This window comes from Tarenaya hassleriana, unplaced genomic scaffold (assembly GCF_000463585.1).
Source record: "Tarenaya hassleriana unplaced genomic scaffold, ASM46358v1 Cleome11, whole genome shotgun sequence".
In the NCBI taxonomy this organism is placed as follows: domain Eukaryota; kingdom Viridiplantae; phylum Streptophyta; class Magnoliopsida; order Brassicales; family Cleomaceae; genus Tarenaya; species Tarenaya hassleriana.
In genome coordinates, this window is record NW_010961290.1 from 2,853,702 (window position 1) to 2,874,389 (window position 20,688).

At 38.7% G+C, this 20,688-nt stretch overlaps 5 protein-coding genes and 1 non-coding gene across 6 annotated transcripts; 4 read left to right on the plus strand and 2 right to left on the minus strand.

Annotated features, from left to right (window-relative positions):
- The first annotated feature begins 3,350 nt into the window (after positions 1–3,350).
- LOC104805660 (40S ribosomal protein S16-1-like) lies at positions 3,351–4,032 on the plus strand. The gene has a single exon (XM_010530301.2). The coding sequence runs from the start codon at positions 3,420–3,422 to the stop codon at positions 3,858–3,860; it is 441 nt and encodes a 146-aa protein (XP_010528603.1). The 5' UTR covers positions 3,351–3,419; the 3' UTR covers positions 3,861–4,032.
- A 55-nt stretch (positions 4,033–4,087) lies between these two features.
- Positions 4,088–7,776, minus strand: LOC104805661 (probable polyamine oxidase 4). The gene is made up of 10 exons (XM_010530303.2): positions 7,354–7,776; positions 6,777–6,895; positions 6,595–6,683; positions 6,310–6,423; positions 5,913–6,000; positions 5,732–5,817; positions 5,546–5,648; positions 5,349–5,446; positions 4,829–5,258; positions 4,088–4,504 (listed from the first exon to the last, which is right to left on the minus strand). The coding sequence occupies exons 1-10, from the start codon at positions 7,391–7,393 to the stop codon at positions 4,172–4,174; spliced, it is 1,500 nt and encodes a 499-aa protein (XP_010528605.1). The 5' UTR covers positions 7,394–7,776; the 3' UTR covers positions 4,088–4,171.
- An 895-nt stretch (positions 7,777–8,671) lies between these two features.
- On the plus strand, positions 8,672–8,753 carry TRNAS-AGA. Its single transcript has one exon. It is a non-coding gene; the product is annotated as a tRNA-Ser (tRNA).
- A 399-nt stretch (positions 8,754–9,152) lies between these two features.
- Positions 9,153–10,908, minus strand: LOC104805662 (microsomal glutathione S-transferase 3). The gene is made up of 4 exons (XM_010530304.1): positions 10,717–10,908; positions 10,188–10,263; positions 9,904–10,076; positions 9,153–9,465 (listed from the first exon to the last, which is right to left on the minus strand). Exons 1-4 carry the CDS (start codon positions 10,827–10,829, stop codon positions 9,390–9,392), a joined length of 438 nt encoding a protein of 145 aa, XP_010528606.1. The 5' UTR covers positions 10,830–10,908; the 3' UTR covers positions 9,153–9,389.
- A 645-nt stretch (positions 10,909–11,553) lies between these two features.
- LOC104805663 (uncharacterized ATP-dependent helicase C29A10.10c) lies at positions 11,554–15,071 on the plus strand. Its single transcript, XM_010530305.1, has 7 exons — positions 11,554–11,627; positions 11,789–11,892; positions 11,994–12,497; positions 12,728–13,852; positions 13,934–14,258; positions 14,351–14,609; positions 14,699–15,071. The coding sequence occupies exons 2-7, from the start codon at positions 11,803–11,805 to the stop codon at positions 14,922–14,924; spliced, it is 2,529 nt and encodes an 842-aa protein (XP_010528607.1). The 5' UTR covers positions 11,554–11,627; positions 11,789–11,802; the 3' UTR covers positions 14,925–15,071.
- A 661-nt stretch (positions 15,072–15,732) lies between these two features.
- Positions 15,733–20,660, plus strand: LOC104805665. Its single transcript, XM_010530308.1, has 10 exons — positions 15,733–16,082; positions 16,316–16,870; positions 16,954–18,285; positions 18,376–18,700; positions 18,781–19,045; positions 19,118–19,334; positions 19,431–19,786; positions 19,874–20,020; positions 20,163–20,265; positions 20,364–20,660. Exons 1-9 carry the CDS (start codon positions 15,963–15,965, stop codon positions 20,239–20,241), a joined length of 3,396 nt encoding a protein of 1,131 aa, XP_010528610.1. The 5' UTR covers positions 15,733–15,962; the 3' UTR covers positions 20,242–20,265; positions 20,364–20,660.
- Positions 20,661–20,688: the final 28 nt, after the last annotated feature.

Consider the following 20,688-nt stretch of genomic DNA (forward strand, 5'->3'; position numbering starts at 1 on the left):
TATAAATATATATATATATATATATATATATATATATATATATGTTGGTATCAAGAAATGTGAAACCCAAACATTATTTCACAAATATTTGTCATTATATTCCATCTTTCCGAAGAATTAGGCATTCTCAAGAAATTTATTGTGAGTCATGTATTATAAAAAAGATATACATATTTTTTAGTAGACTAGAACTCTATATATGTAATGATATCAAATAATATAGAAGAATATAAAGATGGTTCTATAAATCTTATCATTTAATTTTGTTACGAAATAGAAAGTTAATGAACGGAGGAGACAAGAAGATTCCAAAGGAACAAGAGAAGAGAAGAGCAAAGCAAAGGATCTAAACGATTTCACACAATCAAATGGAACAGGCCTACATACATTCTTTCCTTCTGTTGACCGCAAAGCAATTAAATTGATAGTCTAATCACATATTATGGTGGAATATTTTGGCCTTCCTCTAAAATTTGCTTATACACCAAACTATATGATAAACCGAATTTTTTACGATTAGAGAAAATAAATTCATCTAAGAAAATAATAGAGGACTTAAGGTATCATATCATTGTAATTATATATATATATATATCATATTACATTAATATTATAAGTAAATTATAATTGATTGTCAAGCATTGTACTAAAACAATAGATAGACACATGAGACGAATTATCATCTACGCTTTAAATTGATAGTCTAATCACCCACCCATTATGGTGGAATATTTTGGCCTTCCTCTAACACTTGCCTACACCAAACTATATGATAAACCGAATTTTTTACGATTAGAGAAAATAATAGATCCATAAATCTAAATTGACTTCCTAGAAAATTGGCCATTATTCTTATGCACAAGATTATGCTATGCAAAAAAAAAAAACGTGCGGTTGTTTTATTATGTAATCAATGTTAACCACCCAAAATCATAAGAATCTCCCAAAGAAAAACAAAAACAAAACGAATCCTCGGGTTAAGCAAAATGGGCCTAAAATTCAAATATGGGCCATAAGCAGGCCCATTTTAAAAACCCTAATTTTCTTAAACTTGTTCGAAGAGCTCTGCAGCTAGGGTTTCTCGAAGGCACCTAACGAAGCTTCCTCTATATAAACAACACAGCATCTGCACTCTCCCTTAACCTCACAGTTATAAGCCCTAATCGATTTCGGCTCCCTATTCTGCTATGCTCCGAATCTGTTCTTAGCGATTTCTCTTTTTTTTCTCCGTTTCTAAAATCTTCTTAGAGATTGATTTTTTGAATAGGGAAGACGGGAAGTGATGATTATTTCCCCAAATGAGCGACGCTGATTATACTGTGCGAATTGTTTTTCTCTTTCTTGCAAAGAGATTCCAAGCCAGAACTCTGATCCCTCTTCCTCTCTTGAGTTTTCATCCCTTTTTTCCCTAATTTTTTCACGAAATTATTTGTTTTTGAATTGTTGGTAAATGCGTATTAAAAAAAATCATTTTTGTGATTGAATTTAGCAATTATGGTGATGGAATTGATGATTATTTCCCCAAATGATCGAAGCTGAACAAACTGTGCGATCTCTTTAGAGATTTTCCAAGCCAGGAATCTGATCCATCATCTTCTCTCCCGTTTTTTTAATTAATTTTCTCGGGTTTTTTTCCATGTTACTTTTTTTAATTTTATTTTATCCAGTGGTTACATTTTAATCTGGTTTCGCTTGTTAATAAAATTCCAAACTTTTGTCAATATTAAAAGTGAAAATCTAAAAAAAAAATAGTTTGAGTTTTCAATTTTGATAAAAAAAAATAATGAATTTTATTTTTTATCAAATAAATATTAAATTTTTTAAGCGAATCTAAAAAATGATCTAAAAAAATATATAAATTTCTTTTGATTATAAAAAAAACATTGAATTTTTGAATGATCATATATTTATATATGATTATTAAAAAAATTAAAAAATACAATCATATATTTATATATGATTGTGTTACATCAATCATTTTGTTTATTTTTTTTTTGAAAAGTTAAGTATTTATTTTGTCAAATTTTAAAAATTTAATATTTATTTGATAAAATAAAAAATTTAATATTTATTTTGTCAAAATTTAAAAATTGTGTCTTTTTTTTTTTCTGTATTAAAATTGTGATAAACAGTTTTCTTGAAAACCGGAAAGGGTTGATCGATTTTTACGTCATATTGATAGTTTAACATAATCAACAAAAGATGCCCGAAAGAAACGAGATCTAAGTCGGCAAGAAGATACAAAAGGGGCCGAAGTTTCTTTTGTTCTTAGCAAAGTTTAATGGAAGATATACAATATTAACAAATGTTGCAGCCCGGGGAAATACTCCGTATTATTAAGGATGTACTTAAAAGTCTAGATTTAACTAATGGACGAGCAACAAAATTAATAATCAACAAACAACAAAGAAAAAAAAATCTGAAAATTTCAAAAATTATATTTTGGTGGAATATTAATTATTAAAGTGTGATCTATTTAATTCTGAACTCAACACTGTTGTTCGAGCTTATGTAACAGACAAATCAATAAGGAAATGTCATGTCAACCGAACCGATTAGATCCGGTATCGGTTCATAGATAAACTGAGTTTTAATCTAATCGAATCACAAATAAATCGAGTTTAAGCGAACTGAGTCATAAATAAAACGGGTTGAAACGAATCGAGTCATACACAGAAAATCGAAAAAGAAATCGGTCTAAACAAATCGGTTTGAATATAAAAAATCGGGTTTAAGGGACCCAATCATGGTTTAAAAATAGAAAACCAGGTTTAAGCGATCCAGTTCTGGTTTTTTATATTCAAATTGGGACCGGTCGCTTAAGCCCAGGTTTTTTTTCCGGTTTTCTATATATAATCTATTTTGCTTAAATCCGATTTATTTATTATTCGGTTCGTTTAAATCCGAATATAAAATCTAGCTCATATTCGAATTCAAAAGTCAGATTCTCTAATCTATGCTTGTATCACTTTATAAATGGATAAAAACAAATTTATGTTGAATCTTTTGTTAGTTTTTACTTATTAATTGATATTGTATTAAGATTATTTTTCGGATTGTTTTTTTTAATGATTTTAACTCTTTTTTTTTTTCCTTCTAATTCGGGAGTAGATCCGTTTAGTCCGCGTGTTATGTGAGCCGGGTTCGAACTGTGCATTCCCAACCCATTTCAAAAACGAATCGGGTTTATTCGATTCAAAAAATGGACGGGCTTTTTGGGCTTTAGGAAAACTAAATGGGCTTTGATGGGAAAACATAATTGGGCTTAAGAAAAACCTTAATTGAGCCGTGAGATGTTAGGTTAAGAGCCCACCAGATCCGTTGCTCCCCCCCCCTCTTGTTCTGTGGTTCCAGATTTAGGGTTTTGCTGTTTATATCTAGCTTTTGCTCTCTGCGCAGAAGAGCACCCAACCCTAACCATGGCGGCGCAACCAGCGGTGGAATCCGTCCAATGCTTCGGTCGGAAGAAGACGGCGGTGGCGGTTACTTACTGCAAGCGAGGCTCCGGTCTGATCAAGATCAATGGTTGTCCGATCGAGCTTATCCAGCCTGAGATCCTCCGTTTCAAGGTCTTCGAGCCGATCCTCCTCCTCGGACGGCACCGTTTCGCGGGGGTCGACATGAGGATCCGCGTCAAAGGCGGTGGTCACACATCGCAGATCTACGCCATCAGACAGAGCATAGCGAAGGCGCTCGTGGCGTTTTACCAGAAGTATGTGGACGAGCAGTCGAAGAAGGAGATAAAGGATATCATGGTGAGGTATGACAGGACGTTGCTAGTTGCCGATCCTAGAAGGTGTGAGCCCAAGAAGTTCGGTGGTCGTGGTGCTCGTGCCAGATTCCAGAAGAGTTACCGTTGAAACAACAAGAAAAAGGTTTTGTGGGTTTTTTTGTTTTGTTTTGGGTACTTGGTTCTTATTCCTATATGCTTATCAGTGTGACTTAAGATTTTATGTCTGTTTAAAGCTGGAGGCTTTTGATTGTTGATTTTGGTAATGTCAACACTTATATCCTGGGGGTGTTATAATCTTAGCCTGCGTTTTGAATTCGTGATGTTCTTAGCTGTTGAAAGTTCAGAGTTTCAATGTTGACATAATCTCAGTACATTGTCCGTACCAGATGTTAACATTGCCTTCAATAAATGGCCAAAAGGGCAAGAGCAAAAGAGGTTTCACATTCTTGAGATTTGGAGAGGGAAACTAGGACTAGTGTCGAGGATGTTACTACTGGTAGGAAGAGAGACCAGTCTGTGTTTTTCGCAAGTGTCTACTACTCCTCTTTCGAAAAGATACCTCTCACAGCTTTTAGCAGCTTCCATTCCGGCCAAGAACGCTCCGTGGACTGACCCTTGATGTGCAATATTCACGGCTTCTCCTCCAAAGAATATGTTCCCCACCGGCTCCCCGAGCCTCTCGTATAGATCCTCGGGCATCCCGACTACGTCGTACGCGTAGCAACCTAATGTGTTCGGGTCTGTTCCCCACCTCGTCACTCGATATTCCACCTGTTTTTCGTGTCCAAACCAAACAGCAATCTGTTATTTTTTGAATAAGATTGGAGAAAAAAGACCCCATATTTTGGGTACTTTGTCGATATGAAATCCAGCGAAAACCATATGAGATGAGACTGGATTATGAATAAACTTGAAAAAAATAAAAATTTTAGGATATTCATGAAACCAGAAACCAAAATTTATATTGGATACCTAACTCGGATGATATCTCATGAGATCTGAGACATTTGGGTTTGGTTTTGGATATCGATACTCGTACCTTTCACGTAATAAGGATGCGGAATGATGAAAAAAATATATGCTTTTTTTGCTTACCGGATCAGGAGCATTGGGGAACATTTTCTTGAGCTGTAACATCACCAAATTCGCCGTAGACTCGTCCGATAGCATTTCAAGATCCTTGGCCAAGGTTCCTGCAGCCATATACACGAGCACTGGATGACCCATTGCCTTGTTGAGGTTCAGGAAGTAACCACATGCCTTTGGAGTAGAGGCGACCATTCCCAAGAACTCGACGTTTGGCCAAAACACAGCGTCAAAACGCAAGGCGATCTTGTTCTCGCATCCAACACCGATATCGGATATTGCAGATGCCTTCCATTGTGGGAGCTCGGGTTCGAATTCAATCAAATTTGCCTTGAGAACGCCGACCGGAACCGTGATAATTGCAGCATCAGCCACAGAAACGGTTCCACCTTCCACTGTGACTGTCACCTTGTTAGATGTTCTTGATACTTTAGTAACCCTGCAATACCATTTTGAAGTCATTTTCCAGGTTTGAAGATCATGGAATAAATCTCCTACGTAAGAAATCAAGCTGACGGAATGAAGGTACCTATGATTCAGACGGATATCGAGGTTGTTTGCGAGTGTTTTGATCACTGGTTCATAACCCTGCACCATCAGACCATGACCACCTGAAAGGCATTCATCCTGCACATTCAAAATAAACCATTCGAGCTTTCTCACTTTCTTACTCATGGAACAAGACAGTCAAACACAATTTGGAACACGAAACTAATTTTCACTTGCCTGATCCCAGCATCTTAGTGATATCAAATCTGAATCAATGGCAAACCATGCTTCCATCCTACATATGTACCACTGCAAGACTTCGTGTCTGATTCCTTCTTGCCTATCGAAAAGTAAAACCGCGGTTATGAGGAGATATAATATGATATCAACAGGTGATGCTATCGATGCTCTTGAACTTAGTACCTTAACTCTGGATGTCTATCCAACACCATCGATATTGCTTGGCGAACCGACATGTCACTGGTGTTTTCATCCCTTATTTTCTCCGTCTGGAGGAACAGACAAGAAATACGAAGGCTTCAGTGTTTCATAAAGTGAATAATAATCGGAAATTTGTATCCGGAACACACACTGCAAAGTTTACCTCTTCGAGAATTCTCTTGAACGATTCCCCAACTTCAGCGACCAATTGTGCCGAGATTTTTTGTCCATGTGTGTCATAAAGCGCATAGCTGAAAAATCAAGACAAACTTCCGTGAGATGTATAGTTCAAATCAGTAGTAGCATTGGCATAACTTGGAATCATAATCCATAAATCAAACAGTGTTTCCAAATCTCAAATCAGTCTAACTATTGAATTGTTTTAAACCACCACCTGGCTTCATATAATCATACTGATAACTAAATCAGCCATAGGTTTCTATCCAAGAACCTACACCATGATGTTGATAATCAAAGTACAAACAGGTACTAACTGTACAGCAAACTGCAATTGTTGTAATTCGACAGATACAAAGATGAAAAGTCAGGGAAAGGCTTACCTTTCTAAGTCATGATCATACAAGACGGAGTCATCGCCGCTAGTGCGATACAATGTAAGCCCTAGACGGCGAATTATTGGAGCCAGAGGGTTCTCATTACAGACTCCATGTAACCTGGACAACACGAGCACAGATTAAGATATGGTTATTTTCAAGAACAAAATGATCAGAGGCTACAATAACGGCCTAATCCTCAAGAACTCTCTCAAACAAAAGTATCATCTACAAGAGTAAGAGAAACAGCCAAGAAATCGGCTGACAAGAAAAAAAGGAAAGAAAACTCACCAAGAAGCTCCTAAATCGACTGGACAACCAAATGAATAATCCGTATGGATGCGACCACCGATCCTATCCCGTGATTCAAGAACAGTCACCTACACAAACAACCATTATGTCAAATTTGTCCAATGCAGAATGCAAAACTACAGTCCATTCCTTTTGATCCAAGAAGCTGACAAAGTCATCACCTTGAAGGATGCATCCAAGAGATTCCGAGCAGCAGCAAGACCCGATATACCACTGCCAATCACTATAACTGAAGGCTGCAGCAAATTGTTCTGCCCCTGAATGAGCGAAGTAATTGCACCTGGTAAGCAGCAAAACACGTATAAACTATAAGAGAGGATATTTTTCAAGCGAGAAAAAAAGATTTCCAATGTCAAGAAATTGAAAAATCAAAATGAAAAACTGAACTTCTAACAAGACAAGTACTATAATTTTCTTCTAAAAAATTTCATTCTAACCACATTTTACATATAAACTAGAGTTCTCCATTCTACGAATTTAAACAGTCTCCTTTGTAACTTATGGAACCTGACAAAACGAACTTCGAGCATAGAAACTTACCCACCAATGGCAAATACATACATTATATAACAAATTGCAAAGATACATAGAAAGGAACATGAAGAAATATCTAACAGCAGGAAAAAAATACCCATCCATTACCCAAAACGCACTCTTTTCAAATCGTCTGTCGCACAATTTCAAACATTGTCAAAGCAAGAAAAGAAGACATCAAAAGATAGATTTGGTCGAACTTACCATCATGGAGATCATCAGAAGGAGGAACCTTCGTCTCCATCCAAGCAATTCGTCCGAAAGAGACGCCGGAGAAGAGGAACGGCGAAAAAAAAAGAACGCATAAACAAGAAACCAGGAAAGAATCGGAGAGATCAACTAAATAAATGATAAAGAATGAAGATGAGGAGGCCGGCGGAGAATCGGCGGAGATTGGAGGAGCAGCGAAGCTTATCGAACCAACTCATCGTCGAAGCTCATGATGGAGCACATCAATGGCGACGATTCAGGGAAAAATCTGTCCCGCAGATGACGATTCGGACGAGTGCCGGAGCGATTCGACTCGGTGCCGGAGAACTCAAAGTTACGTGATCAGAGAATTCTTCCTTTTTTCTGTCTTCTTCTTCTACACGTAACGCACGCGGAAGCGATGAAACGAGAGCTTAAACGTAGGGGAAGGTCTATTGCTCCTTTTATAGTGCGAATTCTCGGCGACCAGTAGATCTTTTTGAGAACCTTTCGAAATGACTGCTTTACCCTTTCGTGATAATCTCTCGCCTTCCTTGAAATTAGACAATTGATTTGACGTGTTATTCCAGATGAAATTTGAAAAACGTGTATAAAGTTTTATAGTGCGAATTCTTCTCGACCAGTAGATCTTTTGAGAACCTTTCGAAATGAGACAATTGATTCTGTATAAAATTTTATTTCCAAAAGCATATATAAGATTTAATAATCAAATTAAAAATTAAATAATCTGTAGTGTATTCATTCAGAAAAAATCAGATATAGTTAGCTACAGATATTTTTTATAACTATATAAAAAGCACAATAATTGCATAATAATTAAATACGTAACGATGGAAGTGGGTGGATACACATCAACCTAATCTATTCCACATGCAAATTTCAAGTGGGACATGGCCATTTATGTTGCAATTTGAGCTCACGCAAATTCTGTGTGCTCTTTTATGTTTTAGTGACTATTTTTAATTAATGAATTTTTATATCTGTAATTATAGACGGAATAAAAATTTAATTTACGGTCCATATTGTTTAAATGATTAGTCATATTTTATACATTGTCACATTGGAACTGATCAAAAAACATAGAAAGAATATACTATTATTATAATGCTATTTCTAATGGCACTTATTTAGGAGATTTATAAAGGTATGTATAACCTTTGTCTAGTTGTAGATAGCGAGTGGATGAAACAAAGATTTAAATAACAAGAACTAGTACCACACGTTTTGTGCAATTCATCAAGCCGTGTTCACGCGGAAGTTTCCCACTATTATCAAATAAATAAAAACAAATTAAGATAATTACAAGTAAACAGTGGACGTGCCGGAGTGGTTATCGGGCATGACTAGAAATCATGTGGGCTCTGCCCGCGCAGGTTCGAATCCTGCCGTTCACGTTTTTCAAGGCATTTTCTGTTTTTAGATTTAAAAAAAAATTAACAAACGTATTTGAAAGAAAGAAATACCGGACACATATACGTTAGTAGAAATCTTTTTCCATAAGCTATGATGAGCACGAACAATGGTACCATGTTTATATTTGAAATTTTAATGCGTCATAAACTTGAAGAAAAACAAAGAATTTCGAGCACACGTGATTTGATAAAACCTTTTGGTTGCGGTTATTTTATTTATTTATGCAAAATTGAATAGGTAGGCGTTGTTGAGTAGTGTTTGATTTTAAGGGTCGATGAGTTGTGACGCAACAAAAGAACTCAACTTCGAAAACCTAATTAAGAACCATGCCACTCTTACCACGAGTAATCTGGTTACCCCTAATCTGAATGAGAGAGAACTCAGACTCTGGAAACTCTTAATTAAGCTACAGCCGATGCGAGAACTGTATTTGTTTTTCTTAACACTTCCTAGACTCGATTCACTAACATGAAACGTATTGAAGAAAACGCACACGAAATGCACCAACGCTTTCTACCAACCATTATGCTTATGACCGTCTTGTAACATAAACCACCCATTATTCCATTTTTGTCCAGGAATGAAATGAAAATAACAAGCGAAATCCACTCGAGAGCTCAGCCGCGGATCAAGCTGATGCCAAACGAGATGGTGCAGAACATCAGACCAAACACGGCCAAGAATCCATATTTCCTGTATGCAAATAGATGGCAAACTGTATCAGAGAGTTGCAAATGATATATCATGAGCTCAAAAATTGGGTAAGACTGTTAGAGTTTGTGCTGGAAGGCTTGGAAACAAGACAACATTTTTCCGAACCACTATCTCCTTGTAAGTTTAACCTGTGACCTAATGCTTCGGAATGGAAACATCAAAAAATTCGAACTGCAGTCCAGATGTTAAAACACATCATAATGAACCTATCTCTCCTAGAAGCTTCAACCTTTCCCATTATGATATTCAAGATTAGTGACTATCTTGGATCTTATACCGGTTTCAACATCAGTTTCTTAAGGGAACCGGTCCTAGGTTCTTAAACTGTACAACGCATTTGGTAGTGGTTGACTGTTTGAAACTCACTAACTTATCATTCATACAAGGAACAGAAAACCAGAGAGTGAAACGAGATACCCGATAGTGAGACGTTTCTGAGGATCTCCAGTAGAGTAGCCTCTGAAGTAGAAGAAGCGGGTAACGCTGTAAAGCAAGCCGAGCCCGGCGGAGATGCATGGGTGCTTCATTCCACCGAGTATCATGAGTATGAAGAACATCGGCATCATTTCCAGCGAGTTTTGATGGCCTCGCTGCAAACCAAAATTTTCCAAAAACTCGTGTAAGCCAGGGCTTACATCGAAAGACAACAAGCAAAAAGAAATATTACAGAATCACATCATAAACATGGAAGGGGTTTCCACCTGAACACAATTGAAGCGTTTTGCATCTTTGTTTTCGGATTCTATGGCATAGAGTGTTGGATAAGGTACATTGTACCTGCATTTAGACATCAGTGATACAATTAAGCGTGGAAAACAAACTTGGAGTGATCGAGCATGTTCTTGGATTTAACCAAACAATCTTGAAAACAAGGAACATATAAGGAATCAACTCGAAAAATTAAGGCCAAAATTGACGCAGGCAGTAAGGCTAAAAATAGATCGAAATCCGCTAGCATTTGATGAGAATGGAACTGTAAGGATTATGAAGTTTCAGATTCCTGCCACCACTCACTTGGACGCCGCCAAAAAAGAACCACAGAAATCAAGAGAAACGGGACGAACTAGATCGCTTCATATTCAATCGAAAAAAAGGAGAGAAAATCAACACACAATACATAATCCTGGTGGATTCCTATCGCATGATAAAAAAATCACCATCGATTCCACCAAATCGACCGATCAAAGCAAAGACGTAGGTAGGGAATAGCAAGGAGAAAAGCAAAAGGACCTCCTGCGGGCTCTGCCGACTTGAGCAGCCATCCAGAAATTGAGGAAACAGTAGAAGACGAGGGCAAGGACCACATATCCATACTCTTTCGGCAGAAATTCGACGGCCGCCATTGATGCTTCTCGAAGATCCGAGCTTTTTTCTCTCTGGAAAATAACGAAGTCTTCTCTTGATTTTAGTTTGTCTTCGGGCAAAAGAAATGGAATCTCAATTTCTAATAGATGGTGGCATGGTGGTTGGAGAAACGCTGTCGTTTCCAAGAGTCAATTAAAATAAAAAACGCTTCATAAAAAGTCAAAGCTATCTGGAAATTTGTGCTATGGTGATTAAATATTATTAGTTCACCAAACGATAAAAATAAATGTTGATTCTTCGCTCTTCAGTGGTTAAATATTAATACAACAACGTTAAAAACAAATAAGAATAGATATTCGAATTTTATAAATATTGTTAGATATTCAATCATAAAATATTTTATTCATTCGAGTGTGTGTGTATATATATATATATATATTTATAGACGATTTATTTTTTCACAAAAATAGGAGATTATATTATTATTGCACTTTAAGGCTCATTAGATTAGTCAAACACAAATTACCCTTTAAGATAATGAGCAACCCTGAACCCGACCCTTCTCCTTCTCCACACGCATTGGAAAATTCAACAGAATAATGATTTACATTTCTAAAACACATATTACGAAGAATCTATACTTTGCTAATGATGCAAGTAAATTTTTTTATGGGAAAAAAAAGTTGATGTTACGGATTCCCGTAAACAACCATTACAACTTCTTTCCTCCTTTTTAAGTAGACAAGCAAAAGAATTCTTACACTTACAGTTTTGTCTTCGCAGTCTTTGTCCTTCTTCACATCCTCTGCTTCTGCCCACTGTGTTACATCCACTGCGTAGGCCAATGCTTGATTTCTTCTATACCAATATTCATTTATTGGGTTTTCTTCGATTTTTTTTCCGAGTTTGTAACTGTAAAAGTTTTTTGAAGTGTTATAAGATTTTGTCACGGATTTGATAACGTGTGTCTCAAGTAACCAGGGTACTGTTTCTTCAGGGGGGGCGTGCAGTATGGAGAACAATGAGAAAACTCGTCTGCTCGATAAGATATTTTCTTGGTCCATTAGTGATATTCTCAACAAAGATCTCCTCAAAGGCCAGGTTAGTTTTCTCTTATTAATTCCATGCACCGTCCTGTATAATCATGTGTATTGCTCATATATACATGTTTTTCATCCATGTTTTTTTTGTTGTTTTGTTAGATAAGAACGATACCAGACAAGTTTAGTTCAGTTGAGCAGTACTTAGGATGCTTTGTTGCTCCTCTCCTCGAGGAAACAAGGACAGAACTGTTCTCGAGTTTGAGATCTCTGTCTAAGACGCCCGTCTTTCAAATATATTCACTCGATACTCCTGACTCACGCGGCTCTTCCAAGAATTTGTTCCATAAAATATCGCTGAGTGAAGCTGAGGTTGGTTCAAAGTATCAGCCCAAGTGTGGTGATCTGATTGCTTTGACCAAAGTATGGACGAAACGCATCAGTGATTTGGGACAATACCCAGTTCTGGCATACGTATGTTCAATGGATGATGACAGGCACATTTCGGTTTTGTCATCGAAGCCAATATGCATGGAAGAGAAATTTGCGTATAGGTATGGGGTTTTTCTCATGACCCTGACGTCTAACACTCGTATTTGGAACGCTCTTCACCAAGAAGGTGGCAACATGACTCTCATCAAGAGCGTTCTTCAGGCCGATAAAACGGTACGTTTTCACAGATTATTCTTAATTTGTCATCCGCTTTCTCGTTAGTTCTGGTTTTTCAGTTCGGTTTCTTCTGAATAAGAACATTTGTAATGTTTCGTGGTTAGAATCTGGAGCATATATATATTTTTACGTCCGCTGCTGTCGTTAACTTATGTCTGAAGTTTATACTAACATATATGACTTCATGAATTCTTTTGGAATCTTGATAGCGATAACTTGTATTTCAGGACATTGGGCCTTGTATATCTTGTCTCTCGGACGGAAACGTTCCCGAGGGCATTGTGTTTCATGGTGGCTGTCCTTGCGGTGTGTCTGACGTAATCCGCTCTTTGAAACTGAATCTTTCTCAAGAATCTGCAGTTCTTAGCTGTCTTAGACTTAAGGATTGTGTTCACAAGAACATAGTAAAACTAATCTGGGGTCCTCCCGGGACAGGGAAGACAAAGACTGTGGCTACGCTTCTTTATGCCCTTCTCAAGCTAAGACTGAGAACTGCTACTTGTGCACCTACAAACACTGCTGTTGCAGAAGTGGCGTCGAGGCTCGTAAGTTTGGTTCTTGATTCTTCAGAGTGTAAACCTTACGGGCTCGGGGATATCGTGTTATGTGGAAACAGAGATCGGATGAGGATCGATACCCGTGATGATATCGGTGACATTTTTCTAGATATTCGTATTCAGGCTCTTTCGGGATTGTTTTCGCCGTTTTCAGGGTGGAAGGTTCACTTGGAAGAACTTATTGACTTCCTCGAGAACACTGAGGTTAAGTGGGAGAGATATTTAGGTGGTAATGATGATTCGGATGAAGATTTCAGCGTTCTTTCATGTGGAGAGTTTGTGGTAGACAGATTTCTCGGGTATCTTGAGAAGTTCGACCACGATATGGTCAACTTGTTTACACATCTTCCGACTTCTGTCGTTACCTCTGCGGTTGTTAAGAACATCAGAGCAGCTGATCTTTTGCTTAGGAAGGCTGAGGACCATCTACGAAGGTACTCTTCTTCTGAAGATTTCCAAAGGGGTAGTCTCGTTTACGATTCTTTCGATAGAGTCCACCGTGTTTTGTGCTTGGAGGCGTTGAGATTGGTTCCTCGAACCTTTAACCTTCCAGATTTTGTAGATGACGATGACATTAGAAAGTTCTGCTTGCAAAAGGCCTGTACAATCTTCTGCACTGCCTCTGGTGCGGCTGAGATGAACGAAGATAGAACTGGATCGATCGAGTTTCTTGTTATAGATGAAGCAGCTCAGCTCAAGGAATGCGAAGCCGCGGTTTCCTTGCAACTTCCCGGTTTACGCCACGCTGTTCTTATCGGAGATGAGCTTCAGCTTCCCCCTGTTATTCAAAGCGAGGTAGTTTCGGTTTCGGGATTTTGGCAGTGGCCTCTTTAGGAATTTGATTTTGTTTTATTCTAACCCGGAAAAATTTTGCAGATTTGTGAGAGGGCGAAGTTTGGGAGAAGTTTGTTCGAGAGGTTGGTCGGTCTTGGCCACGAGAAACACTTGCTAGACGTCCAATACAGGATGCATCCATCGATAAGTCAGTTCCCGAATAAGGAGTTCTACGAGGGTATGATATCCGATGCGGATTTCGTCAAGGGAAATGACTATCAGAAGTGTTATGTTCGAGGAAATATGTACGGAACCTACTCGTTCATCAACGTGGGTCGGGGAAGGGAGGAATTCGGGGACGGACACAGCCCCAAGAACGCTGTGGAAGTGGCTGTTATCTTCGAGATCGTATCCAATCTTTTCAAAGGTAAAAAAAAAAACATCATAAGAGCGCTTTGATGATAACTCTGATTCATATGCTAACTACCATCCTCTGTTTTTCGGACATCTGCTCGAAAGTTTCCAAAGACTCCGCCACAAAGATGAGTATCGGTGTGATCTCGCCGTACAAAGGACAGGTTAAAGCGCTTCAGGACAAGTTCGGCGAGGAGTTCAGTTCGAACTCTGAGCTTTTCACTGTGAATGTGCGGTCCGTTGATGGCTTCCAAGGCGGGGAAGAGGACATTATCATCATCTCGACAGTGAGAAGCAACAAGAATGGCAATGTCGGATTCCTTTCGAACCGGCAGCGTGCAAACGTGGCGCTCACACGTGCAAGGTACGTAAGATCAATTTTATCATATAAACTTCAGCGTACGAAGCTGCATATGTATATGAACTGATCAACGCATAAAATTGGTAAAACAGATACTGTCTCTGGGTGATTGGAAATGGAACAACTCTTGGGTTGAGCGGTTCGGTTTGGGGGAAACTGATCGCTGATGCGAAAAGACGAGGGTGTTTCTTCAATGCGGAAGATGATACCAGACTGAAAGTTGCCATGGATGATGTCGAAATAGAGCTCGAGGATTCCGATTTGTTTTCGAGTTTTCGATCTCTTTCGATCAAGAATGGCGGAGGAAAGAGATGGTGAGAGCTTTGTTTGTTTTTTTCCCCGTGTTATGGAACTGAAGAACATGAGATTCACTTCACGAAGGGAATCTACTTATCTTTGTTGCTTTATGTTTTGTGTTATGGGACTCTCGTGTGATCCTGTTTGTCATTTTTTTAATGTTTTATTTTAAAATGTGTTTTTTTTTAAACTTTTAAAGTGGTTTCGTATATAGATATATATTAACATATTATTATGAAAATTGTCATGATGGCTCTGTTGGATAAAAAAAAATGGTACTTTCTTAAAAGTATTTGGGATATCTCTTGCATGTGAGAGAGTTTGCGGTATTTGTGTGAAGCTATCTCATAAAATTTTAAAAGGTTGATTAGTTGTCTTTTCTTTTTCATTTTTAAATGGTATCTGTTGTCATAATATATCTTTTGAATAAAAAATAGTTTTCAAATTATATATTTTATATATATATAACTTGGAACATTTGAATTAAACGTCCTGTCCTTTCTTTTTCTGCATGCGCTTGAAAAAAACAGAGACCACTGATAGATTGGAGTTCTTATGGACATAATTATTATTTGCATCTTTTAAAATCCGTATTACGAAGAGTCATTACGCTGCTAATTTATGCAATTCCATTTTTGCCCCTGGGAGGTTGTTGAGTTTTCAGATTCCCATAAACAAATTAACCAGCTCTAAAATTCAGCCGATATTAAATAATTTTATAAGTTTCTAAAATAATAATATGCGGATGATAAAAATAGTGAACCGCTTTTTGGCTTTTCGTACGACGTCTTTGTAAATCAAATTCAAAAGCAGAGAAGAGAAGGAAAAAGAAGAGAGTCCCTCTGTTTCCTTCCTTCTTCCATGGGGTTTCCTCGTCTTCCACACTGTATCCGAAAGCGACATTTGGCCAATCACTCTCCTCTGAGTCACGACGTCCTTTGCTCTTCATCTTCACCTTCTGAATTCGCTTCTCTGCTACGCTATTTCCCTCTCTCTCTCTCTCTCTCTCTCTCTCTCTCTCTCTCTACACTGTGAATCCGTTTTCAGAGTTTCGTTTCGATGGGTTCTGAGGTAATGGAGAAGAAGGAGGCAACAATGTCTAAAGGGAAAGACCTCGTCGATGTCGTCTTCTCGTGGTCTCTTCCTGATGTGCTCAACAAACGCCTCTTCAAAGGCCAGGTTTTGTTCTTCGTACCCTTCTGTTCTTCACGACCATTTTGGTTCACTGCTGCTCAATGTTAGGTTTTTCTTCGATTGATCATGTGCTCGTTTGTGTTCTTAAATTGCTTCAGAACGTTGTTTTCGTCTTAGGGTTTCAGAGCTCCCATCTATGCTTGTTCTTTGAATCAAACCTCAATATTTCACGACATATTTCTTTGAATTCGTTGTTTGTATTCCGACACTGGAAACAGGTTGGGGAGATTCCTAGTACGTTCCCATCCTGCATGGCTTACTTCAAGTCCTTTGTTCCAGCACTGATCGAAGAAACACATGAGGACTTGATGTCAAGCATGAGAGCACTGCATCACGCACCAGCTTTCGAGATACGCGAAATCAGACACAACAAAGGTTTCAAAGGTCCTAATAACTTGTTGTATGATTTGTACTTACAAGGGATGTCTGATGTCAAGACTGATGGAGATCGTAAGCAATTGGAGCCGAGAGATCTTATTGCAGTGACACTCAAGAAGCCGAATCGTGTTGATGACTTGAGAATTTTCAACGAGCCTTTCTTACTGGCTCTTGTCTGCAATATGGATCCGGACAATCCCACTGTGCTCACTGTTTTGGCCTCGAAGCCCATCCTTTCGGATAACATAGGGATAGACAAGAGAAAGAAGGAGACATTGTATGGAGTCTATCTGATCAACATGATGACCAACATTCGTATCTGGAAAGCCCTCCATCCGGGGAAAGAAGGCGGGAACCTGAACCTCATTTCAAGAGTTCTTGAGGGCAGCGGTGATGTAAGCAACTTTTTACTGGTTCTTAAATGGCTTTGCGCTGCTGAGATGTCTGCAGTAATTTCATGTTTCCCTTTTTATTGCAGGACGGTGCAGCTTGCCTTCCATGTCTACTTGAGGAAAACGACATTTTCGATCCTCGTCATTTCCATGGTCTGATACGTTCACACAAGCTGAATTCATCGCAGAAAGAGGCAATCTTGCACTGTTTGGAAGCCAGGAAATGCTACCATACCAATACAATCAAACTGATATGGGGGCCTCCGGGAACGGGAAAAACGAGTACAACGAGCGTGCTATTGCTGACACTTCTCAAGACGAGATGTCGAACCTTGACATGTGCTCCGACTAACATAGCCGTTCTTGAAGTGGCATCAAGAGTTGTAAAATTAGTCTCGGGATCGTCCGAGATGGGTGGATATGGTCTTGGAGATATAGTTTTGTTTGGGAATGGCAAGAGGATGAAGATCGATGATCGGGATGACCTTATTGATGTCTTCTTGAGTCACCGGGTCGAACAGCTCTATTATTGCTTAATGCCTGTCACTGGTTGGAGAGCTTCGGTAGATTCAATGATACGTTTACTCACTGACCCAAAGGGGTTGTATCTTGAATATTTGAAGAATGAGAAACGTTCGAAAAATGAGGTAAACAAGGAAATTGATTCAGCCACCAAACACAGAGGAAATGGCAACAAGGAAAAGCAAAAATGGGTCGAGAAGATAGAGAAGCAAATTGTTTGTAATGCCCTAGAAGAAAAGAGGAAAAAGGAGCGAAAAGGGGATCGCGTAAAGGAAACGACCAAACACAACGGGAATGATCACAAGGAGAAACAAAAAAGGGTTGGGAAAATACAGAAACAGGTTGCTTCTAATGGCTTGGAAGAAAAGCAGGATCATGTAAAGGAAACAGAGGAAGTACTTTGCGAAGAAGAACCATCTATGTCATTTGAGGAATTTGTAGAACAGAGATTTAGTTACCTCAGAAACATTCTGCAGCGTCATTTCTCGAGTTTGTGTTTGCATCTTCCTACCACTTTGCTTTCACCCCAAGTGGCGGGGAAGATGTTTCAAACTATTAATCTTCTCAGAGATACAGTTGTGGGTACCGAGGAAGGAAGTCACACGATAAAAGTTTGCCTCAAGATGCTAAGATCGATTCATTGCTCTTTCACGCTTCCAGATCTTTTGGACACGAATGATATTAAGAAACTTTGCTTGGGAAATGCATGCCTTCTCTTCTGTACTGCATCTGGTTCTGCCAAATTATATACAGAAGAACCGGTCCAGCTTCTTGTCATCGATGAAGCTGCCCAGCTGAAAGAATGTGAATCAGCCATTGCTTTGCAGCTACCAAGGCTTCGACATGCCATTTTGATCGGTGACGAGTGTCAACTTCCTGCCATGATCCAAAGCAAGGTACTCATATTGTGTGTATTCTGAAGTTTTCTCAATTCTTGGGAGAATATGATTTCCTCTGCGTCTAAACAATGATATGAAAATATGCAGCTTGCTTCAGAGGCTAAACTAGGGAGAAGTTTATTCCAAAGGCTGGTTCTGCTCGGGCGGAAAAAACATTTGCTTAGTACCCAATACCGAATGCATCCTTCTATAAGTATTTTCCCCAACCGAGAGTTCTACAATACGAAAATTTTGGATGCCTCAACAGTTAAACTAAGAAAACATGAGAAGAAGTTTCTTCCTGGGAAGATGTATGGACCCTTCTCTTTCATCAACGTATCCTACGGAAGAGAGAAAATCGGGGAAGGACATAGTCTAAAGAACGATGTTGAAGTTGCTGTGTTGTCTGAGATAGTTGCCAACCTTTTCAGAGGTGAAACCATTTCTGATTCAGCTTGGTTGAATAAAGAATTTGTCAGATTATGATTTTCTGTGGTTTTAATATTACTGCAGTGTCAAAGAATCAAAGGAGACAGATCAGCGTCGGTGTTATTTCCCCTTACAAGGCTCAAGTATTCGCAATCCAAGAAAAGATTGGAGGGATGTATAGTAGTGATGATACTGGAGGCCTATTCACTCTGAATATTCGGTCTGTTGATGGGTTTCAAGGGGGTGAAGAGGATATTATTATAATCTCAACTGTTCGGTCTAACGGGAAAGGCACAGTTGGTTTCCTTTCGGACCGACAGAGAACAAATGTAGCTCTCACCCGGGCAAGGTGTTTATACAGATCTTGATTCTTTGGTCATTGCGAGCGGATTATGTTGTGTCCTTAACATAATCTTTGTAGGTTTTGCTTATGGATACTTGGTAACGAGGCAACTTTGACGAATAGCAAATCCGTGTGGACGAAGCTAATTGAGGATGCCAAAGAACGACATTGTTTTCACGATGCCAAAGACGATAAATCTTTGGTCCAAGCTATGGCAAGAGCAACCATTGATCTCAACCAGTTTCAAAAGCTACAGAACAAGAAATTATTCTTGTTCAACTCTTCTAAATGGAAGGTTTTCTGATTTCTACTCTTATCGAATCGTTTTTGTCTCAACATTACACCGTTCATCCGATACTATAGTTCTGTCCTTTTTTGGTATTGGAAACAGGTCTGCTTCAGCGAAGAGTTACCAAAATCTCTGAAAACTGTTATGGACTGTGAAATTTACAGTAAAATCATGAAACTGTTGGAGAGGATATCGCAGGGTCGGTTTCAATGTCAGTCTGAGAGGGACAGTTTGGTTTCATCTTTCGAGATTCTGAAACAAGACGAGATCGACGATGTTCTAAGCCTCGTCTGGGCGGTGGACTTCATTAAGGAGGGCTTACACTACGTCCAAATCTTGAAGGTCTGGGAGGTCTTGCCACAGTCCAAAGTTCCTCGAGCTGTACAGCGTTTAGACAAATACTATTCCAGATACACAAAAGTCGAGATATTACGATGCACATCAAGACTTACTCGAGGGTGAGTAACTCAACTTGCATTATTTCTTCGTTTTGCAACTGATTCAAACGTGGAACGTTCATCCGTCTTTTTTTTTTTGCTGGACAGGAACTTAGTCTTACCTATGAGATGGCCGGTTGCAGAAACTGGTTCTTTACACGGAAATGGATCCGGTGATCTCTTATTGAGCGACGTTACGAGATCATTTGCATCTTTGAATTTGAAGGGTGAAACAATCGTCCCGAAACCGTCCAAGTAAGTCTGGAAAAGAAAGTCTTTTTAATTAAATCTTTCGAATAAGCGAAGACAGATTCAGGATGGTGATCTCATTTTCGAGCTTTGGTTGCTTTGTAACACTGTAAAAAAACGTGTTGTGTGCTCGTTTTCGATTACTCAGGAGACATTGGAAGCTGAAGAAGAAGAAGAAGGGTACTAACACTAAGAGTCTATCAAATCTCAAGGCACCTCGTAAATAAACTGCTGAGTCTACGGCGTCCATGGTATTTTGTCGTTTTGATGAATGTTGGGTATTTTGCAAAACTTGTATAATCACATTTGGACATTGCATATAACCTAAGATCTGCTCGAACTTATACAGGTTGGTAATGTTGCAAGTGGACGAATAGCAACGATGGAGAAGTTTTGGAAACTCGATGCGATATTTTGTATTATTTCCATTCTGTCACTACGAGGCGATATTTTGTTTGTGAAACTTTGACATTCGCCGCCACCACGACGATATTTGGCAGATAGCTTGGATCGCAAGTAACCATAGGAAAGTTGGGCTTGACAATTTTCTAAATGTTGCTTGCAATTCAAGCTATTTCCCTACTGAAAATCGTGTTCAGACATGATTTTAAATGCAGGTTAGAAAGCTGCTGCACCTTTGATATTATCCATCTTGCCTGACCAAACATTATTAT

What these genes read in the sequence shown, in the direction of transcription:
- LOC104805660 (XM_010530301.2), top strand. Translation starts at nt 3,420, where the DNA reads ATGGCGGCGCAACCAGCGGTGGAATCCGTCCAATGCTTCGGTCGGAAG.
- LOC104805661 (XM_010530303.2), bottom strand. Translation starts at nt 7,393, where the DNA reads ATGGAGACGAAGGTTCCTCCTTCTGATGATCTCCATGATG. An exon ending in TATGATCATGACTTAGAAAG is followed by an intron (nt 6,001 to 6,309) that starts GTAAGCCTTTCC and finishes TTGATTTTTCAG; the next exon opens with CTATGCGCTTTATGACACAC. An exon ending in CACTAAGATGCTGGGATCAG is followed by an intron (nt 5,447 to 5,545) that starts GCAAGTGAAAAT and finishes TTGAATGTGCAG; the next exon opens with GATGAATGCCTTTCAGGTGG.
- LOC104805662 (XM_010530304.1), bottom strand. Translation starts at nt 10,829, where the DNA reads ATGGCGGCCGTCGAATTTCTGCCGAAAGAGTATGGATATGTGGTCCTT. An exon ending in GTCGGCAGAGCCCGCAGGAG is followed by an intron (nt 10,264 to 10,716) that starts GTCCTTTTGCTT and finishes GTCTAAATGCAG; the next exon opens with GTACAATGTACCTTATCCAA. An exon ending in CAGAAACGTCTCACTATCGG is followed by an intron (nt 9,466 to 9,903) that starts GTATCTCGTTTC and finishes ATTTGCATACAG; the next exon opens with GAAATATGGATTCTTGGCCG.
- LOC104805663 (XM_010530305.1), top strand. Translation starts at nt 11,803, where the DNA reads ATGGAGAACAATGAGAAAACTCGTCTGCTCGATAAGATATTTTCTTGG. An exon ending in AAGATCTCCTCAAAGGCCAG is followed by an intron (nt 11,893 to 11,993) that starts GTTAGTTTTCTC and finishes TTGTTTTGTTAG; the next exon opens with ATAAGAACGATACCAGACAA. An exon ending in CCCCTGTTATTCAAAGCGAG is followed by an intron (nt 13,853 to 13,933) that starts GTAGTTTCGGTT and finishes AAAATTTTGCAG; the next exon opens with ATTTGTGAGAGGGCGAAGTT.
- LOC104805665 (XM_010530308.1), top strand. Translation starts at nt 15,963, where the DNA reads ATGGGTTCTGAGGTAATGGAGAAGAAGGAGGCAACAATGTCTAAAGGG. An exon ending in AGTTGCCAACCTTTTCAGAG is followed by an intron (nt 18,701 to 18,780) that starts GTGAAACCATTT and finishes ATATTACTGCAG; the next exon opens with TGTCAAAGAATCAAAGGAGA. An exon ending in ACATCAAGACTTACTCGAGG is followed by an intron (nt 19,787 to 19,873) that starts GTGAGTAACTCA and finishes TTTGCTGGACAG; the next exon opens with GAACTTAGTCTTACCTATGA.